At 50.2% G+C, this 14,947-nt stretch overlaps 1 protein-coding gene across 1 annotated transcript in view; it reads left to right on the top strand.

The window, feature by feature from the left end:
• The window catches only part of LOC128826710 (butyrophilin subfamily 3 member A1-like), a 30,761-nt gene extending 16,604 nt beyond the window's left edge, over positions 1–14,157 (top strand). The window contains exons 8-12 of the mRNA XM_054010149.1: positions 1,839–1,865; positions 3,028–3,054; positions 11,057–11,077; positions 11,227–11,253; positions 12,444–14,157. Of these exons, the coding sequence (XP_053866124.1) occupies positions 1,839–1,865; positions 3,028–3,054; positions 11,057–11,077; positions 11,227–11,253; positions 12,444–13,339 (998 nt within the window). The 3' untranslated portion in view covers positions 13,340–14,157. The remainder of the gene's footprint in view (positions 1–1,838; positions 1,866–3,027; positions 3,055–11,056; positions 11,078–11,226; positions 11,254–12,443) is intronic.
• The last annotated feature ends 790 nt before the right edge of the window (positions 14,158–14,947 follow it).

Genomic DNA, 14,947 nt, shown 5'->3' with positions numbered 1-14,947 from the left:
CCTCCCAACCTGAAGCAAATACACACCAGCAACTACACACCACACAACAAAAATACTAACCCAGGAACCTATCCTTGCAACAAAGCCCATTGCCAACTCTGTCCACATATCTATTCAAGGGACACCATCATAGGACCTAACCACATCAGCCACACCATCAGAGGCTCATTCACCTACACATCTACCAATGTGATATATGCCATCATGTGCCAGCAATGCCCCTCTGCCATGTACATTTGCCAAACCGGACAGTCTCTACGCAAAAGAATAAATGGACACAAATCTGACATCAGGAATCATAACATTCAAAAACCAGTAACGGCTGCTACTTTGAAACCTGCAGATTTTGGAGCTCACATTCTTAACAACAGAGAGTGAATTTAATGCGTCTGGAATGGCAGGACTCAGGCTGTGGCTACACTGCCCAAAGGTTCAGATTACAGGGGTGTGAATAGCAGTGCTCACCAAAGAGCTGCACTGTAACAACCCCATGTGGATGCTCTGGGTGTGAACTAAAAGGTTCCTAGTTCACATTAACAGAGTCATATTTGAAGAAGACTATGTTAGTGCGAACTAAGTACCGTTTAGTGTGCACCACCAGCATCCACATGGGGCTGTTATAGCGCAGCACTTTGGTGTGTGCTGCAAATTACAGTCACATAGGCCAAACTATGGGCTGTGTAGACAAGCCCTTAGTGAGGCTCTGGGCAAACTTCCTCCATGAAGGTCTGTGGCTACATCTCAATTCTGATTTGCAAAATCCCTGCTATCCCAATGCTGGGTTCTCTGCATGCACACAGCTCTGCCAGTGCCCTTCAGGGCCCAGCTGCAGTCCCCTGCTATTCCAGCCCTGAGCTCTTGACCGAACTGCCGATGTCTCTGAATCCCCACCCACAATCTCTATGCTATCCCCGCCCTGGGTTCCTCAGTCCTGTCCTCTGCCCCCTTCCCTGCTAGGCCTGGGCCACGAATAAACAGAGACTCCAACCCCTACTACGCCCTGTATGAGCTGTGTGAGGTGCACTCTAATAGGCCCCACCAACCACATTGTTCCATTAGGAACCAAGACAGGACATGACTCCAAATCTCTAGGGGTGGGCAGTAAATCCAGTGCCACACAGCCTCATGGAGCTCTTCCCCAGCTAAGCTCCTGCCAACCACTAACACTAGAGTTACACACTTGTGCAAATCAGCACCACAGAGGGATTACACGGCACAGAAATAGGAGGTGTGAGGCCGGGTACAGGCTGCTGCAGTGCAGGCCTCTCTCTACATGATACATGTTCTGGTGTGACTCTCCCTCCCCTCATTCCCGGCAGTGCCATCATTGGGGGTGCTGCCCCCCGGGGCCAATTGTGGTCTCTGTCTAGGGGCTGATCTGCGACCTCGTCCGTTGTTCATTAACAACAGTTTTGTCTGATGTGTCCGGTCAGTTCTGAGACCCTTGGCTCATTGGGTACATCTACACTGCAGCTGGGAGCGAGCTTCCCAGTGCGGGTAGCCAGCCACTCGCTAGCTCTGCTTGAGCTAATGCGCTAACAATAGCAGTGTGGCTGGGGTACCAGGGGAGCAGCTCAGGGTAGCCATCCGAGTACATACCCGGGGGGTCTGAGTGGGTTTGCATTTGAGCAGCTAGCCCAAGCGGCTGCACATGCTCCTCCTGCCTACCCTGCTGCTTTTAGCACACTGGCTCGAGCAGAGCTAGCACTCGTCTGCCTGCCCAGACTGGGAACTCAGTCCCAGCTGCAGTGTAGATATACCCAAAGACAACCCCAAGTCACTGTTCTTGGAACGACCCACGCTGAACCCATGATGGTCTCCTTTTCTTCTCTCCCCAGAGCGAGATGAGCTGCATAAGACAATTGGTAAGTTCATCCACCTTCCCATTAGAGTCCCAGGCAGAGGCTCCCAGCCACACACGGTGCTGAGCAGATCAAGAAGCACCGACACCGCAGGGCAGCGCTGAGTGAACAGTTCGGGCCAAAATTGGAGTCACATTAGCGTCTCCCCAGTCCCACCACAGCACTGTGAGCTCTCTGCAGCAGACACAGGGTTACCTGCTCTCATGTCTGGAGAGACAGACAAGTGTCACCTTGCCTTTGACAAGCTAATGCCAAGCATGTGTTCTGATACAGTAGGAGAGGCTCAGCCGCTTTGTATAGATGACTGCAGTAGTGCAGGTTGTTCTGGGCCATTTCTGAGAATGTGGAGATGAGCAAGAGACCAGACTCAGGCTCACATTTTTATGCTTTGTCTCCAAGGCCAGATCCCAGCTCTGAGCTCCAATCATCACCAGGTCCAGCTGTCCCCTAGTTCAGGGGTTCTCAAACTTCATTGTGCCACGACCCGCTTCTGACAATAAAAATTAGTACATGACCCCATGGATTGAAGCCTGAGTCCCCCCGAGCCCCGCCACCCTGGCTGAGGGGATCAAAGCCAAAGCCCAGGTCCCACTGTCCGGGGCAGGGGTGGGAGGGTCAAAGCTGAAGCCCAAGGCAAGGGACCTGTAACCATCAGCCACCATCAAGGACTGAAGTCCTTGCGCTTCAGCTTCGGCCCTGGGCAGTGTGGCTCAGGCTTTGGCTTCAGCCCCAGCCCCCAGCAAGTCCAACTCCAGCTCTGGTGACCCCTTGAAAACAGGGTCGCAACCCACTTTGGGGTCCTGACCCACAGTTTGAGAACCTCTGCCCTACTTATATCTAGAGTGTGTAGCTTTGGTGCTCCAAAGGGCTGTTAGTAACACAGAAAAGGAATTCCCCTTAGACAGAAGGGTTGGGAATGTCAGAGCTGTATTGGGATCCAGATCCACATCTTCCATCAAGGTTAAATGCTTTGCAAATCCCAGGGGTCATGCGTGTTGGTGCGTATCACTAACCACCAGCCCTGCTCCTATCAAAGCTGTTGGCTCCTGCACTGGGGCTGGGAGTGTGGTTGTGGGTTGTCTGTAACTAACCCCCAGTCATTATGAGGCACACAGCATCACACAGTGTATCTCTGTGTCTAACCCATTTCTCTTCCCCATTTCAGAAAACGTGAGGAATGCCTTGGAATCAGGTACTTGGATAATCCCTAGTAAAAGTGTGTTTGTGCTTTCACACCATGACAAGATAGAAAAAATCACTACCTCTATCATGGGCAGTGGGTATAATAGGCTAGGGGAGGCTCACCACATTGTGGGGTTTGGGGTGAAGTTTTTCCTTTATTATGCCCCATGCAGGTTCCAGGGTGGCTGAGGAAGCAATATGTGCTATTCAGCTTCCTGGGTTCCTCAGTAATCTTCCTGGACTTGGCTGTGGCTTGCCCGGGGCTCCTCCAGCTGAGTGGGAGGGAGCAGGGCATCTGGGGGCTCCGGCCACCGGGGATTCTCGGGGTCTGTGGTCTGGGGGCTCCAGCCACCGGAGGGGCACAGGCAGAAGAGGCTGAGCCAAGGGTAGCCTCCCCATGTACAATTGCAGGGAACCCCAAGGCTGCGAGGGGCCCTCTGAAAGCCAGATCTGGCCTGCCAGGCGTCAGCTGCTCCATCTTGATCAGTGCTGCCCAGGGCTCTGAATGGTGTCCTCCACACAGCGTGACCTCGCACACACCACACATGCCAGGACACTGGAAGGGGCGCTGGAACTAAGTACTGTGCAGGGGGTCTCCATGGCACAAACACCGCCACTGCCTGCATCTCCCTGCTATCCCTGTTCTGGGCTTCCTCCCCCAGCCCCAGCTCTGCTGGCATCCCTCAGTCCCCACCCACAACTTCCCTGCTATCCCAGCCCTCCGCTCCTCAGTCCTGTCCTGTTTTCCCTCTCCTAGTCTAGGCCTGGGCCTTAGATGAATAGAGCCTCCAAACCCTACTATGTTCTATATGGGCGTTGTGAGATGCACTGTTATGGGCCCCACCACCCACATTGTTCCACTAGGAGCCGAGACAGCACCTGACCCCATGTCTCCAGGGGTGGACTCTAAATCTAGTGCCACACAGCCCCACGGACCCTTCTCCAGCTAAGCTCCTGCTGCCAACCACTAACCCTAGAGTTACACACTTTTCCAAATCTGCACCACAAAGGGATTGCCCGGCACAGAAATAGGAGGCGTGAGTCCAGGTGACAGGCTGCAGCAGTGCAGGCCTCTCTCTATGTGATACATGTTCGGGTGTGATGCTCCCTCCCCTCATTCCTAACTGTGCCAGCAGCTTTGGGTGCTGCCCAGGGGCAATTTGTGGGCTGTATTTAGGGCTGATCTGGGACCTCATCTGCTGTTCATTAACAACAGATTTGTCTGCCATGCCCTGTCAGTTCTGAGATCCTTGGCATCTACACTGCAGCCAGGGCCAATCCGAGACCAAATGGTGCCCCAGGGAAGGAGTGTCTTTGTTGCCCCCCTCCATTTGTTAAACTTTTGAATACCTTATTTTGTATTGCACTTGTAGCCCATTTCACAACTTTGACGCATGATTTGCATGCATGATTTATCCCTGTCATATAAGATGATACATTTGCATGCTAGGAATTATAAATCATGCAATATATAAACAAACAAAAAAATTGTTTCCTCTAAGCCCATAGAAACTTCTAAATTTTAACAATAATTGAAATGTACTAATGTTAAGAAATTGAACTGTGCACCAACATCAGGTGGACCAGTATTAAATAGTGTTACTGTAGGAGACAGCCTTAGAATGTAAACCCTAGTCCTTTAGTTCAAAAGGTCGCTTTTCTCGCCTTTACCCTTGCAAACTGAAGCACAGTGTCAGAGAGATCCAAAGACTTGCCAATGGCATTTTCAAGCAATAAAATAGCAAGTGATGTCAGTCTGTTGATCGAAGATATTTTTTAATGAGTCTGAGCTTTGAAAAGCTGCGTTCAACACTCACAACTGTGACCGGCAGTGTGAGCAGAATCCTCAAAGCTATCCACAAATTAGGAAAAGTGTCCTTCAGCTCTGCATCATGAATGAACTGGAGAACTTGGAGTGGTGAGTGCTTTCCATGTGACAAAATGTAATGGATGTTGTCCAATTCAACATAAAGGTCTTTATCGTTGACGTCCGAACATTCCCCATGTGTCAGCGTCTGGTGAAAGTCTGTACAATTGTTCAAGAGTATTTTCCTGTCTGCTGGCAGCTTACTAAGGTCACATACAAAACCTCCCAGGTCTTTTTGCGGTGCTTCATTTGTTTGAATCTTTCTTCAATGGACACTCAAGCAGTGTCAACGAGTGATCAAAAAATCTCCCTCTTGAATTTTTCTTCCAATCTTTCTATTATCTCATCTCTGCCCTCATAACCAAACTGTCTCTTCTTCTGATGAATACAAGTTTCCTTGAAGACGGTCTCAACTCCTAAGTTTTCCACCATTTCTTTGGCAGCAGTGATGGCATCTTCAAATCCGTTGTCTCTCTAGGTCACAGTGAAATCAAGGCAGCTTCTCATCAAAGTAGTAGCGGGCGCCGTGTCCATCAACTGAGTTTGTAATGCCTTGCTTACAATGTTTACTTGGAACATGATATCATGTCAAACCACAATTGAGACCAGAAATTTGAAGTCAGTGATGTGGTTTGCCAGGTTTTGCATCTCGTGTAGAATTCTGGCCTCAGTTTTACTCAACTACGCCAGTTCCATGATGGCATCGTAAACCTCAGTCCCTTGGTACCGCACTGGCTTTACGCTGTCAACGCAACTCTCCCAGTGAGTGTCACTTAGCAGCTTCACGGTCAGATTTGTAACATTGTCCGTGAGGATCTTCCACCTGATACTTGATGTTGAAAAGAGGACATATATCCTTTGCAGTACTCCAAAGAGAGAAAGTGAATCTAAAGAAGATGACACTGCATCTTACACAACCAGGATGAGGGAATAGTAGCCACAAGGCATGAAGACAGCTTTTGGATTTAGTGCAAGAGTCCTTGCCTGGAGTCTGCTGTTTCTTCCCTTTGTGTTTGCACCATTGTCATAGCCTTGGCTATGGCAGTCCCAAAGCTTTATTTTATTCTCATTCAAAACATTCATAAACAGTTCTTTTAGGCCTTTTCCAGTAGAGTTTCCACAGACAAACAGTGTTCCTTTACTTATATACAGCCATCCTTGTTGTCAACAAATCTTACTGTAAATGACATCTTTTCACTGTGACTAAAGTCAGAAGTGCATTCCATTATTACGGTGTAGTACTTTTCTTTGCCAAGCCACATCAACATGTTATCAAGCACCTTCCTTGCCATAAGATCAATGAATTTGTTTTGGATGGTTTTGCTTCAGTAATGGTCCATAGCTGCTTTATGAACTACTCGACGAAGGTGCTTACGCATGACATCATCACCGTATTTCCCAAGAAGCTCTACCAAAACAAAGACATTTCTGTTAAGTTCAGTTTATTTATTCAGCTTGAGCCTGGACTCGACCTGCATCCATTTGGAGTAGGCTGTAAAATGGTCGGGTGACTTTTCATGTTGCTTCAGAGCATCAGATATGTTATGCCAGTAATTGTACCCAGAAAGTGCAAGCAACAGTTTGGCATTCTTGTAAAATATTTTGCAACAAAACCAGAACACTTTGTCAGTTGATTTTGAGTAAACTAGCCAACACTGATTCAGTTTCTCACCATTCTCGAGCACTCTTTTGCAGTGTGACTTTGAGATATGTCATTTTTGCTCATTTATCGGATATGTCATATCCTTGAGTTTGCTTGGCCCATTCAAATTGTACGATGAATATCAGCAGAGATTAGGATCTCTGGCCATAAATTAGGATCAGATATATCAATTTGCGGTGTGCAGTTTTTCTGACTGCTGTTTCTGTCACCATGCAAGGCTGATTCTTCTTCATGTAAGCAGGGTCTGAATGAGCTTTCCCCTGACAGCTAGCTGGGAGGTGAAGAGACTTCAGGAGCAAACTGTATTTACAGTATATCCAGACTAACACGGCTACCCCCAATACTTGTATTTACATGAACACACCTACTCTGCCTAGATGTCCACCAGATAGAGCTGTGTTACTCAAAGTGATCAATTTTGGTTGGTGACAGGTTACAAATCACTTTAGTACTGAATGCTGGGATAGTGAAATGCTGTTACCAATGTTCTTGTCATTATTGTATGAATAAAGGGGAGCAGAACTGTGCTTAACCTGTCCCAAATGAGGGGCTTACCTTCAGCTGAAAGGACCTCGTTAAGCCAGGGGCTTCAATGCCATAGTCCTGTGAAAGTAAGAGGCGTGGGGAGAGGTGTCCTAACCAGAAGGTGTTAAATGGGAGGGATAGCTCAATGGTTTGACCCTTAACCTGCTAAACCCAGGGTTGTGAGCTCAATCCTTGAGGGGGCCACTTAGGGATCTGGAGCAAATTCAGTACTTGGTCCTGCTAGTGAAGGCAGGAGGCTGGACTCAATGACCTTTTAGGGTCCCTTACAGCTCTATGAGATAGGTATATCTCCATATATTATTATCCTTGCCTGAGGAGGTTGTGAAGGCTAGGATTATAACCACATTTAAAAGAGAACTGGATAAATTCATGGAGGTTAAGTCCATTAATGGCTATTAGCCAGGATGGGTAAGGAATGGTGTCCCTAGCCTCTGTTTGTCAGAGTGTGAAGATGGATGGCAGGAGAGAGATCTCTTGATCATTACCTGTTAGGTTCACTCCCTCTGGGGAACCTGGCATTGGCCACTGTTGGTAGACAGGATACTGAGCTAGATGGACCTTTGGTCTGACCCAGTACGGCCGTTCTTATGTTCTTATGACTCTCTCTATGGGTCCCCAGTCTGGTTAGCCTGTTCCTCCCCACTGTTCAAAGAAAGAGCTAAATAGGCTTTATTAGGAGCCTCTTTGTTATTTTAAATGCTCAATCAGAGCTGAAATCAGTTGTGGTGGTTTCTGCCCTGCTTGCTAAGAGCTAACAATCACTAAGAGACTGACCTGCAGAGGTCACAGCATAGAGGTAGGTGGCAGTGGAAGGTGGCTGATGGGCGGCCACTAGGAGTGGTGAGCAGGCGGCTGGAAAGGCAGCCAGTCAGAGCAAGTGCTCAGAGGGTGGAGCAAGCAACCTTCCCCGGGTGGGAGGTTAAGTCACACAGATGCACCTCTGAGCCCTGGGTCCTCACTGACCAAGGACAACCACTGTGAGTGGCATATGGTGAGGGAGCAGAGAGGGGCACAGAAAAGAAACTTTTGGTTGTAGAACTCAAGAACATGAGGCAGAAGGCACTGTCCCACACACTGTGGGGTGGGTGTCCTGTTCATAGTTTTATGGTTATGAATCCTGCTTGTGGCATTTTCCCTAATTAATTTCAGGTGACTTTCCTCCTTTCATTAAAAGTTTATTTTCTAGACTCAGACTCTGCTTCCAAGTGGGGAGGTATTGGCTCTCAGATGTGCTCAGGGATGGTGTGTAATTTTCCCAGGTTACTGGGTGGGGACTTGATCTGGTTCTGTGTTGTATTGTTGAAAAGGAACCCCTAGATACTGAACCTGGCCCTGGTTGCTGCTGGTTCCACCTGGCAGAAGGGTTACATTTATTATTTTTCTCCTTTTCATGTGAGCCACATTCTTCTTTATCATCACTCTCCTTTATGCTTCCAGGAAAACAGGCCAATTCTGCATCACTTTCCTCACATTTCCATTCTTCAGGTAAATCTGATAATTCCTTAGAAATAGGATTTCCATCATTTACACTTCGCACCTCAATTTCTTCTGCAGTGGGACAATCGTTACTGCCTAAAGCCCAGTCTATGTTGTTCTGTTTCAGATATTTTCCAATCAAATTTTTCCCTTGCTGCAAACTAGATTGCAACTGAGCTTTTTGCTTCCTTTACTAAGCTCTGAAGGCTTCTTCGGGGGCATATTTTATTTTCTATGGGGGAAGACAGACAGTATTAGGGATAGCAAAAATCTGTGTTCCACATTCTTAGAAAGTCATCAAACATTACGTGTTAAAAGAAGTAAGAGGTTTTTTTTTTTATTGTTGAGTACATAGGGGTTCAATAGATATCTCTGGTGTCTCCTTAAATATGTCCTTCATTAGTCACTACTTAAACTCTTGAAGTCTTAAAACACAAGTACACTTCCACAATTAAACAATAAAACAATAAAACAAGGTTCACAATATCGCATCTGGGCTCTCACTTCACTTCAGTTCATTCTTATAGCTCACTGACTGACTGGTGACACCCCCTCTTTATATGCCTGTGGGGGCATGGCTGACAAGATTCTAGAAGGTTCAAGAAAAATGTAGTTCTCAGAAAGTCTGGAAGGTTCCACAAGATTCTACAAAGGTCTAGAACATTCTAGTAGGTTAGTGAAAAATGAATCCTCATACGGAATACCTGAAACATGTTACTTCAAATACTTTATTTTCCCTTTTGTTGCTAACAACAAAAACAACCCCCCAAACTTGGTGCCCCCCCAATCTCAGCACCTCAGGTGGTCGCCTGGGTCGCCGCCCCCTAAATCCACCCTGAATGCAGCTGGGAGCAACCTTCCCAGCTTGGGTAGCCAGACACAGGCTCGTTCTGCTTGAGGTAATGCTAACAATAGCAGTGTGGTTATGGATAGCAGGTGCAGCGGCTCAGTGTAACCATCCAAGTATATACACAGAGGATCCGGGCAGATTTGTACTAGCCCAAGTCACCACCTGAGGTACCCGGCTGCTTTTAGCTCACTAGCTTCAGCTGAACTAGCATGTGTCTGCCTGCCCAAACTGGGAAGCTCACTCCCAGCTGCAGTGTAGATGTACCCAATGTTTGGAACAGCCCCATGTCACTCTGTTTGGAACGACCCATACTGAATCTTAGTCACAGTAGTCACTCCAGTCCCACGGCATCACTGTGAGCTCTGCAGCAGACACAGGGTTACCAGCCCTTGTGCCTGGTTAGACAAAGGCGACCATACGTCCCATTTTGGATGGGACAATCCCTTTTTTAAGCCCTGTCCCAGCCATCCTGACTTTTTTGGCAAAAGATCAAGTTGGCAAGAGCAAACGGGACAAATGCCCACTTTTGTCAGAAAAGTGTGGTGTGGTGCAGAGGAACATGTGGGGGGGGGCGTGAACAGAGATGCCAGCCCTGAGCAGGGTGAGGCTGGGCTGGAGGGGGGGAGGAAGGGTTCCAGTGCGTGGGGAGGCAAGTAGGGTTCCAGTGACCAGCGGCAGCCTCAAGTAGGGGGCAGACAGGGTTCAAGTGACCAGTGACAGTCTTGGGTGGGGGGAGGAATGCCTCGGGCAAGCAGCTGAGGCCTGCCCTGTGGGGAGGAGACCTTGGGCCAGCCCCACACGGTGTCCTGTTTTCCCTTTGGGAAATATGGTCACCCTAGGTTAAATAGGTGTCACCTTGCCTTTACCATCCAATGCCAATCACATTGTTATGATGCAGCAGCAGGAGGGAGACAGCCGCTTTCTATAGATGACTGCTGGAGTGTAGGCTCTTCTAGGCCATTTCCCACAACGTGGCTCATGTTTCCATGCTTTGTTGCCAAGACCAGATCCTAGCTCTAAGCTCCAATCATCTGCATGTCTATCCCCTAGTTACAGCTGGAGTGTGTAATTGTGATGCTCCAAAGGGCTGTTAGTAACACAGGAAAGAAATTCTCCTGAGATGGAAGGGTGGACAATGTCAAAGCCATAGAGGTCTTCAGACATGCACCTTCCATCAAGGTTGGATGCTTTGCAAGTCCCACCCAGGAATTTTATCCAGTCAGTCTGCCTTTAAAATCCCCAATCTGCTGGAGGCCACCACAGCCAAACTACAGCTTCTTACAGGCCTGAGTTCTGCTCTGAGTGACAGCGGTGTAAATCCAGATTCATTCCAGTAAAGCATATGCAGTTATTTTGGATTTACAGCAGCATCACTGAGAACAACATTTGTTCCAGTCCCTGATACTAAGATACAATATAAAGACATCCCTGAGAGATGGGCATTGCAATTACCAGAAATCTCTGGTCCCTGGGATGAACTGGGACATTTCTCCTTTGGCAGTGAGGGACCATAAACAATGTATAAAGTGGTCACATCATCACAGAGCAGCACCCAGAACTGAGTCCTCTGCCTAAATGACAGGGAATAACTCCATCTCTTTCCATTTCAGACAAAGCGGTCAGAGAACTAGGTAAGAGGACGTGTTATCATGTCACATTTCACATCACTCGTTTCCTTGATATCTGCCAATGACCCCTCTCCCAGAATGACATCTCCTGTGGGAGTGAGTTCCCTGCATTTGCCCTGCCCCTGACTATGTTTGTTCCTCTTCCCTTTCAGATTTCAGGAGGGCTCGGAGCTACATGGGTGAGTGGGGCTGCGAGGGGCTGAGCAGATTCTGTGCTGGGGTATGTCACTGAGCTGTCAGAGGTGTGCAGTCCCCATGGGGCAGGTGCGGCAGGTGGGGCAGGGTGTGCGCTGGCTGCAGAGCCATGGGGCTGGATGCCGTGAATGATCATGAACATGCTGCCCTGAGCTGTAAGTCTCACACCCGGGCAGCTCCCTCACAATCTACCCCTTAGTCCTGATGACCTCACCCCATCTCCCATTGGCCTGTCAGTGATGATCCATCCCTACCCTGTCAGCTCCCTCGACAGCCCCACTCAGCCCTCCCTCTGCAACCTGCAGAGTCTTCAGCCCTCCTGGACACAATCCATAGGCCCCCAGGAGCAATGTTCCCTCTAATGTTTTACATCCATGTACAGAATGAATTTTGTTATGTGCACCTATATGGAGGTGATGTGTGGTGGGGGTGGGGCCGAGGGGTTCTGAGTGTGGGATGGGGCTCAGGGCTGGGGCAGAGGGTTGGGTTGCAGGGTGTGTGTGTGAAGGCTCTGGCTAGGGGTGCAGGCTCTGGGTGGAGCCAGGGATGAGTGGCTTAGGGTGTGGGAAGGGGTTCAGGGCTGGGGCAGGGGGTTGCGGTGCGGGGGGTGAAGGCTCCAGCTGGGGGTGAGGGCTCTGGGTGGGGCTGGGGATGAGGGGTTTGGGGTGCAGGCTGCCCCGGGGCTGCAGCAGGGAGAGAGGATTCCCCCCACCCCTCTCTTGCCACAGCAGCTCCTGGCAGGGGGAGAAGCGCCTCTCCCAGGCCATGGCAGCTCCGGGGCTGGGCTGGGCTGGGAGAGAGGTGCCTTTCCCCCACCTGCCCAGCCCTTGATCGCCTGTTGCATGGTCGTGCAGCTTAGAGGGAACTTTGCCCAGAATCCCTAACCCCTCTCATGCACAGATCCTGTGCAGGGGGGAGTGAGAGTATACAAGAAGTCTAATCCCTCACTCCAGCTCTCCACACCTCTCCACCAGCTCAGGGGTCAGGCCCAATCACAGCCCTGGAACTCCCTGGAGCCCAAGGCTGGATCCAGGCTAGCGGTGCCAGTCCCACTAGCCATCCCAACCCTTAGGCTGTCCTTTCCAGCTGTGCTGGCTGTAATCTCTCTTCTGTCGGATCGTGGGGTCCCCCACTGACCCATGGCTAATGGGGATATTCTGGTTTCTCTCCCCAGTTCCCATCACCCTGGATCCAGATTTCAAACACCCCGAGCTCACCATTTCTAAGGATGGCCGAATAATTCAACACGACCCTGCCTCCCTAGGGCTGGCTACCCCCCCTGGGGCCCTGGTTGCTGTGGGGAGGGAGGGGTTTGTGGCCAGGAAGGTTCATGATGGGGAGGGAGGGGCTTGCCGGGGGTACTGGGAGGTGGAGGTGGGGGACAGCCTGTACTGGGAGCTGGGGGTGCTGAGTAAGACTGTGAGGGGCAGAGTGAGACAGGAGAGGCTGGAGAGACTCCCTGAGGGGGGGTGCTCGGCTCTGGGGAGATCTGGGGAGCGGTATCACCCCAGCGAGGCCAATACTGTGATCCATAACTTGGGTGTGACACCGACAGTGGTTGGGGTCTATCTGGATCTAGAAGGGGAGAGTCTCTCATTTTATAGTGTCAATTCAATGGCCCTTATTCTGAAGATTCCTGTAGAAGGTTCTGAGAGATTGTTCCCATTCCTCAGCCCTGGTCTCGCTGTGGGGAAGGACCAAGGGAAACCCCTCAGCATCTGCCCCCGCAGCGACTGGGATTTCCCCCAGAAATTAGGAGTTAGTGGGTCTGTTAGACAGGGAGATTCCAGAGCCCCTGCACAGACCTCTGCCCCGAATGATGGGAAGGAGGCAGAAAACAACACAGAACCACCTGTCACAGGAAAAACAGCCCCATCGCCTGGACAGCACCCAGCCCCTGAAGACAAGGATGTGAAAAAAAACAGGGCAAGGCCATCTGTGGGAGAATATTTCCAAAAGCTCCTGCCCACGACATGGAGGATGGGGGATAAAACAGAGCAGGTGCATCAACAACTGGAAACACCTCCCAGACAGAAGGGGAAAAAGAACAGCCAAACACCCCAGGTCTGAAACCCACCTGCCGAACTCCTCCCATGGGGCAAAGGGAATCATGAAAGAAAAACATGAAGAACTTGACTCCAGAAGGGTCTATGTAGCTGACTCTTCTCCCAGGCATACAAGGGCCAGGAAATACACTGGGGGAATCAGACACAAATGCTGACACCTGGGAAAGAACCTTGCTCTAATGGGAAAGTGGGGAAATGGCAACACGTCAGATGTTTCCTCCCCAACCCAAACTCAAAAGAGAACCATAGCAATTCATGATAATGCTTTAAACCAATCCCTTGTTAAATCAGAATGTGCTAATTGGTGGGAACTGCGTTAACAGGACTGTTAAATGTAGGAAATTCAAAACACACTGGTTGGTTGGGGGATGCAGAGGGGAAAGGTCTCACAGTGGCACTGACTCACTCCCATTGCAGACACACACACACACTGCTCTTGCCAGCTTCAGACCGTGCGAGTGGGTGACAGGATCTGTGTATCAGACTGGATTGTGATAGCTTCACACTGAGCTGCACCCTGAGGGCTGAACTCCGCCCCCTGCCCAAACCCAGAGTCCTCCTCTGGGCTCTAGCAGGGCTGGCTGGTCTCACTGGGAGCAGGGATGATGGACAATGCTGCAGAAGCTTCTCATGGAATAAGGACGTGGGGAAGTTCAGACACAGCTGGAAATTGTAGTGAGGGGGTGTGGTGCAGGAGGGGAACAGGCTGCCAGTCGCAGCATTGCCAAGGCCCATGATAAAGCCCCAGCTCCTGGAGTCCTGGGATTGTGGGAGAATCTCAGCTTTGGTTTAAAACAAATAAAAGTAAGTTTCTAGCCTGTGGCTGTGGTGTGGAGCTGTAAAGTGTGACCTCAATGCCTCTGTGCACTGTGTCTAGCTTTGCTGCTGGGTGTGCTGCATTTAAACCCTATGGCCTGACTGTCAGTTTACTGCAGGTTGTGATGGGACCTAGCAGTGAATGGGGGGGCAGGGAGCCCTGGGCAGCACTGCCCAAAGAAGCTGAATCTACAATAGGTGAAAGGTGTGAGTGCAATGAGCTGGCTAGACCAGACAGCGCTCTCACCATCAGATCCTAGCGGAGACTGGGCCACCTCGGTGCCATGGGCATTTTACCTGCCTGTAGCTGGTGGAGGTGAACCCTAGGGAGGTGTTATGTGTGAAAACACCTTTCTTCTGGTGCAGGCAGCAGCCAATCCAGCCATTTCCACCCTGGTAGCAGCCGGCAATCAGCTTCCCAGCACAGGCAGGACACTGGCTGCCATGGGTAGGCATGGGGAGGGGCAGGTGGATGTTTGGGGAAGAAATGACAATCACTGGGTGTTATGAGTTTGGAGCTGCCCTGTAATAACCTCTGAACTTTGTCTGCTCTGTTTGACTGACTCTTCTGCAGGGGTCGCTGCATGACCACAGGGCATGGCCGGCGAGTGAAGCTTCCCCTGGGGGATGCTAGCTGCCTGTCCTGCCTCTTCTGCCCACGGCAGCACCCACACTCCACCCCTGCTCCGCCCCAGGCCCCGCCTCTCCCCCACTTGGCCCTGTCCCCATTCAGCCCCCTTGCGGATGCTCACTGCATCCCTCCTCCTCCACCCCCATCCTCTGTGAGGCCCCCACT

This window comes from Malaclemys terrapin, chromosome 20, assembly GCF_027887155.1.
Source record: "Malaclemys terrapin pileata isolate rMalTer1 chromosome 20, rMalTer1.hap1, whole genome shotgun sequence".
Taxonomy (NCBI): Eukaryota; Metazoa; Chordata; order Testudines; family Emydidae; genus Malaclemys; species Malaclemys terrapin.
The sequence above is the reverse complement of the archived record's forward strand: the minus strand, read 5'-3'. Positions and strand labels throughout refer to the sequence as shown.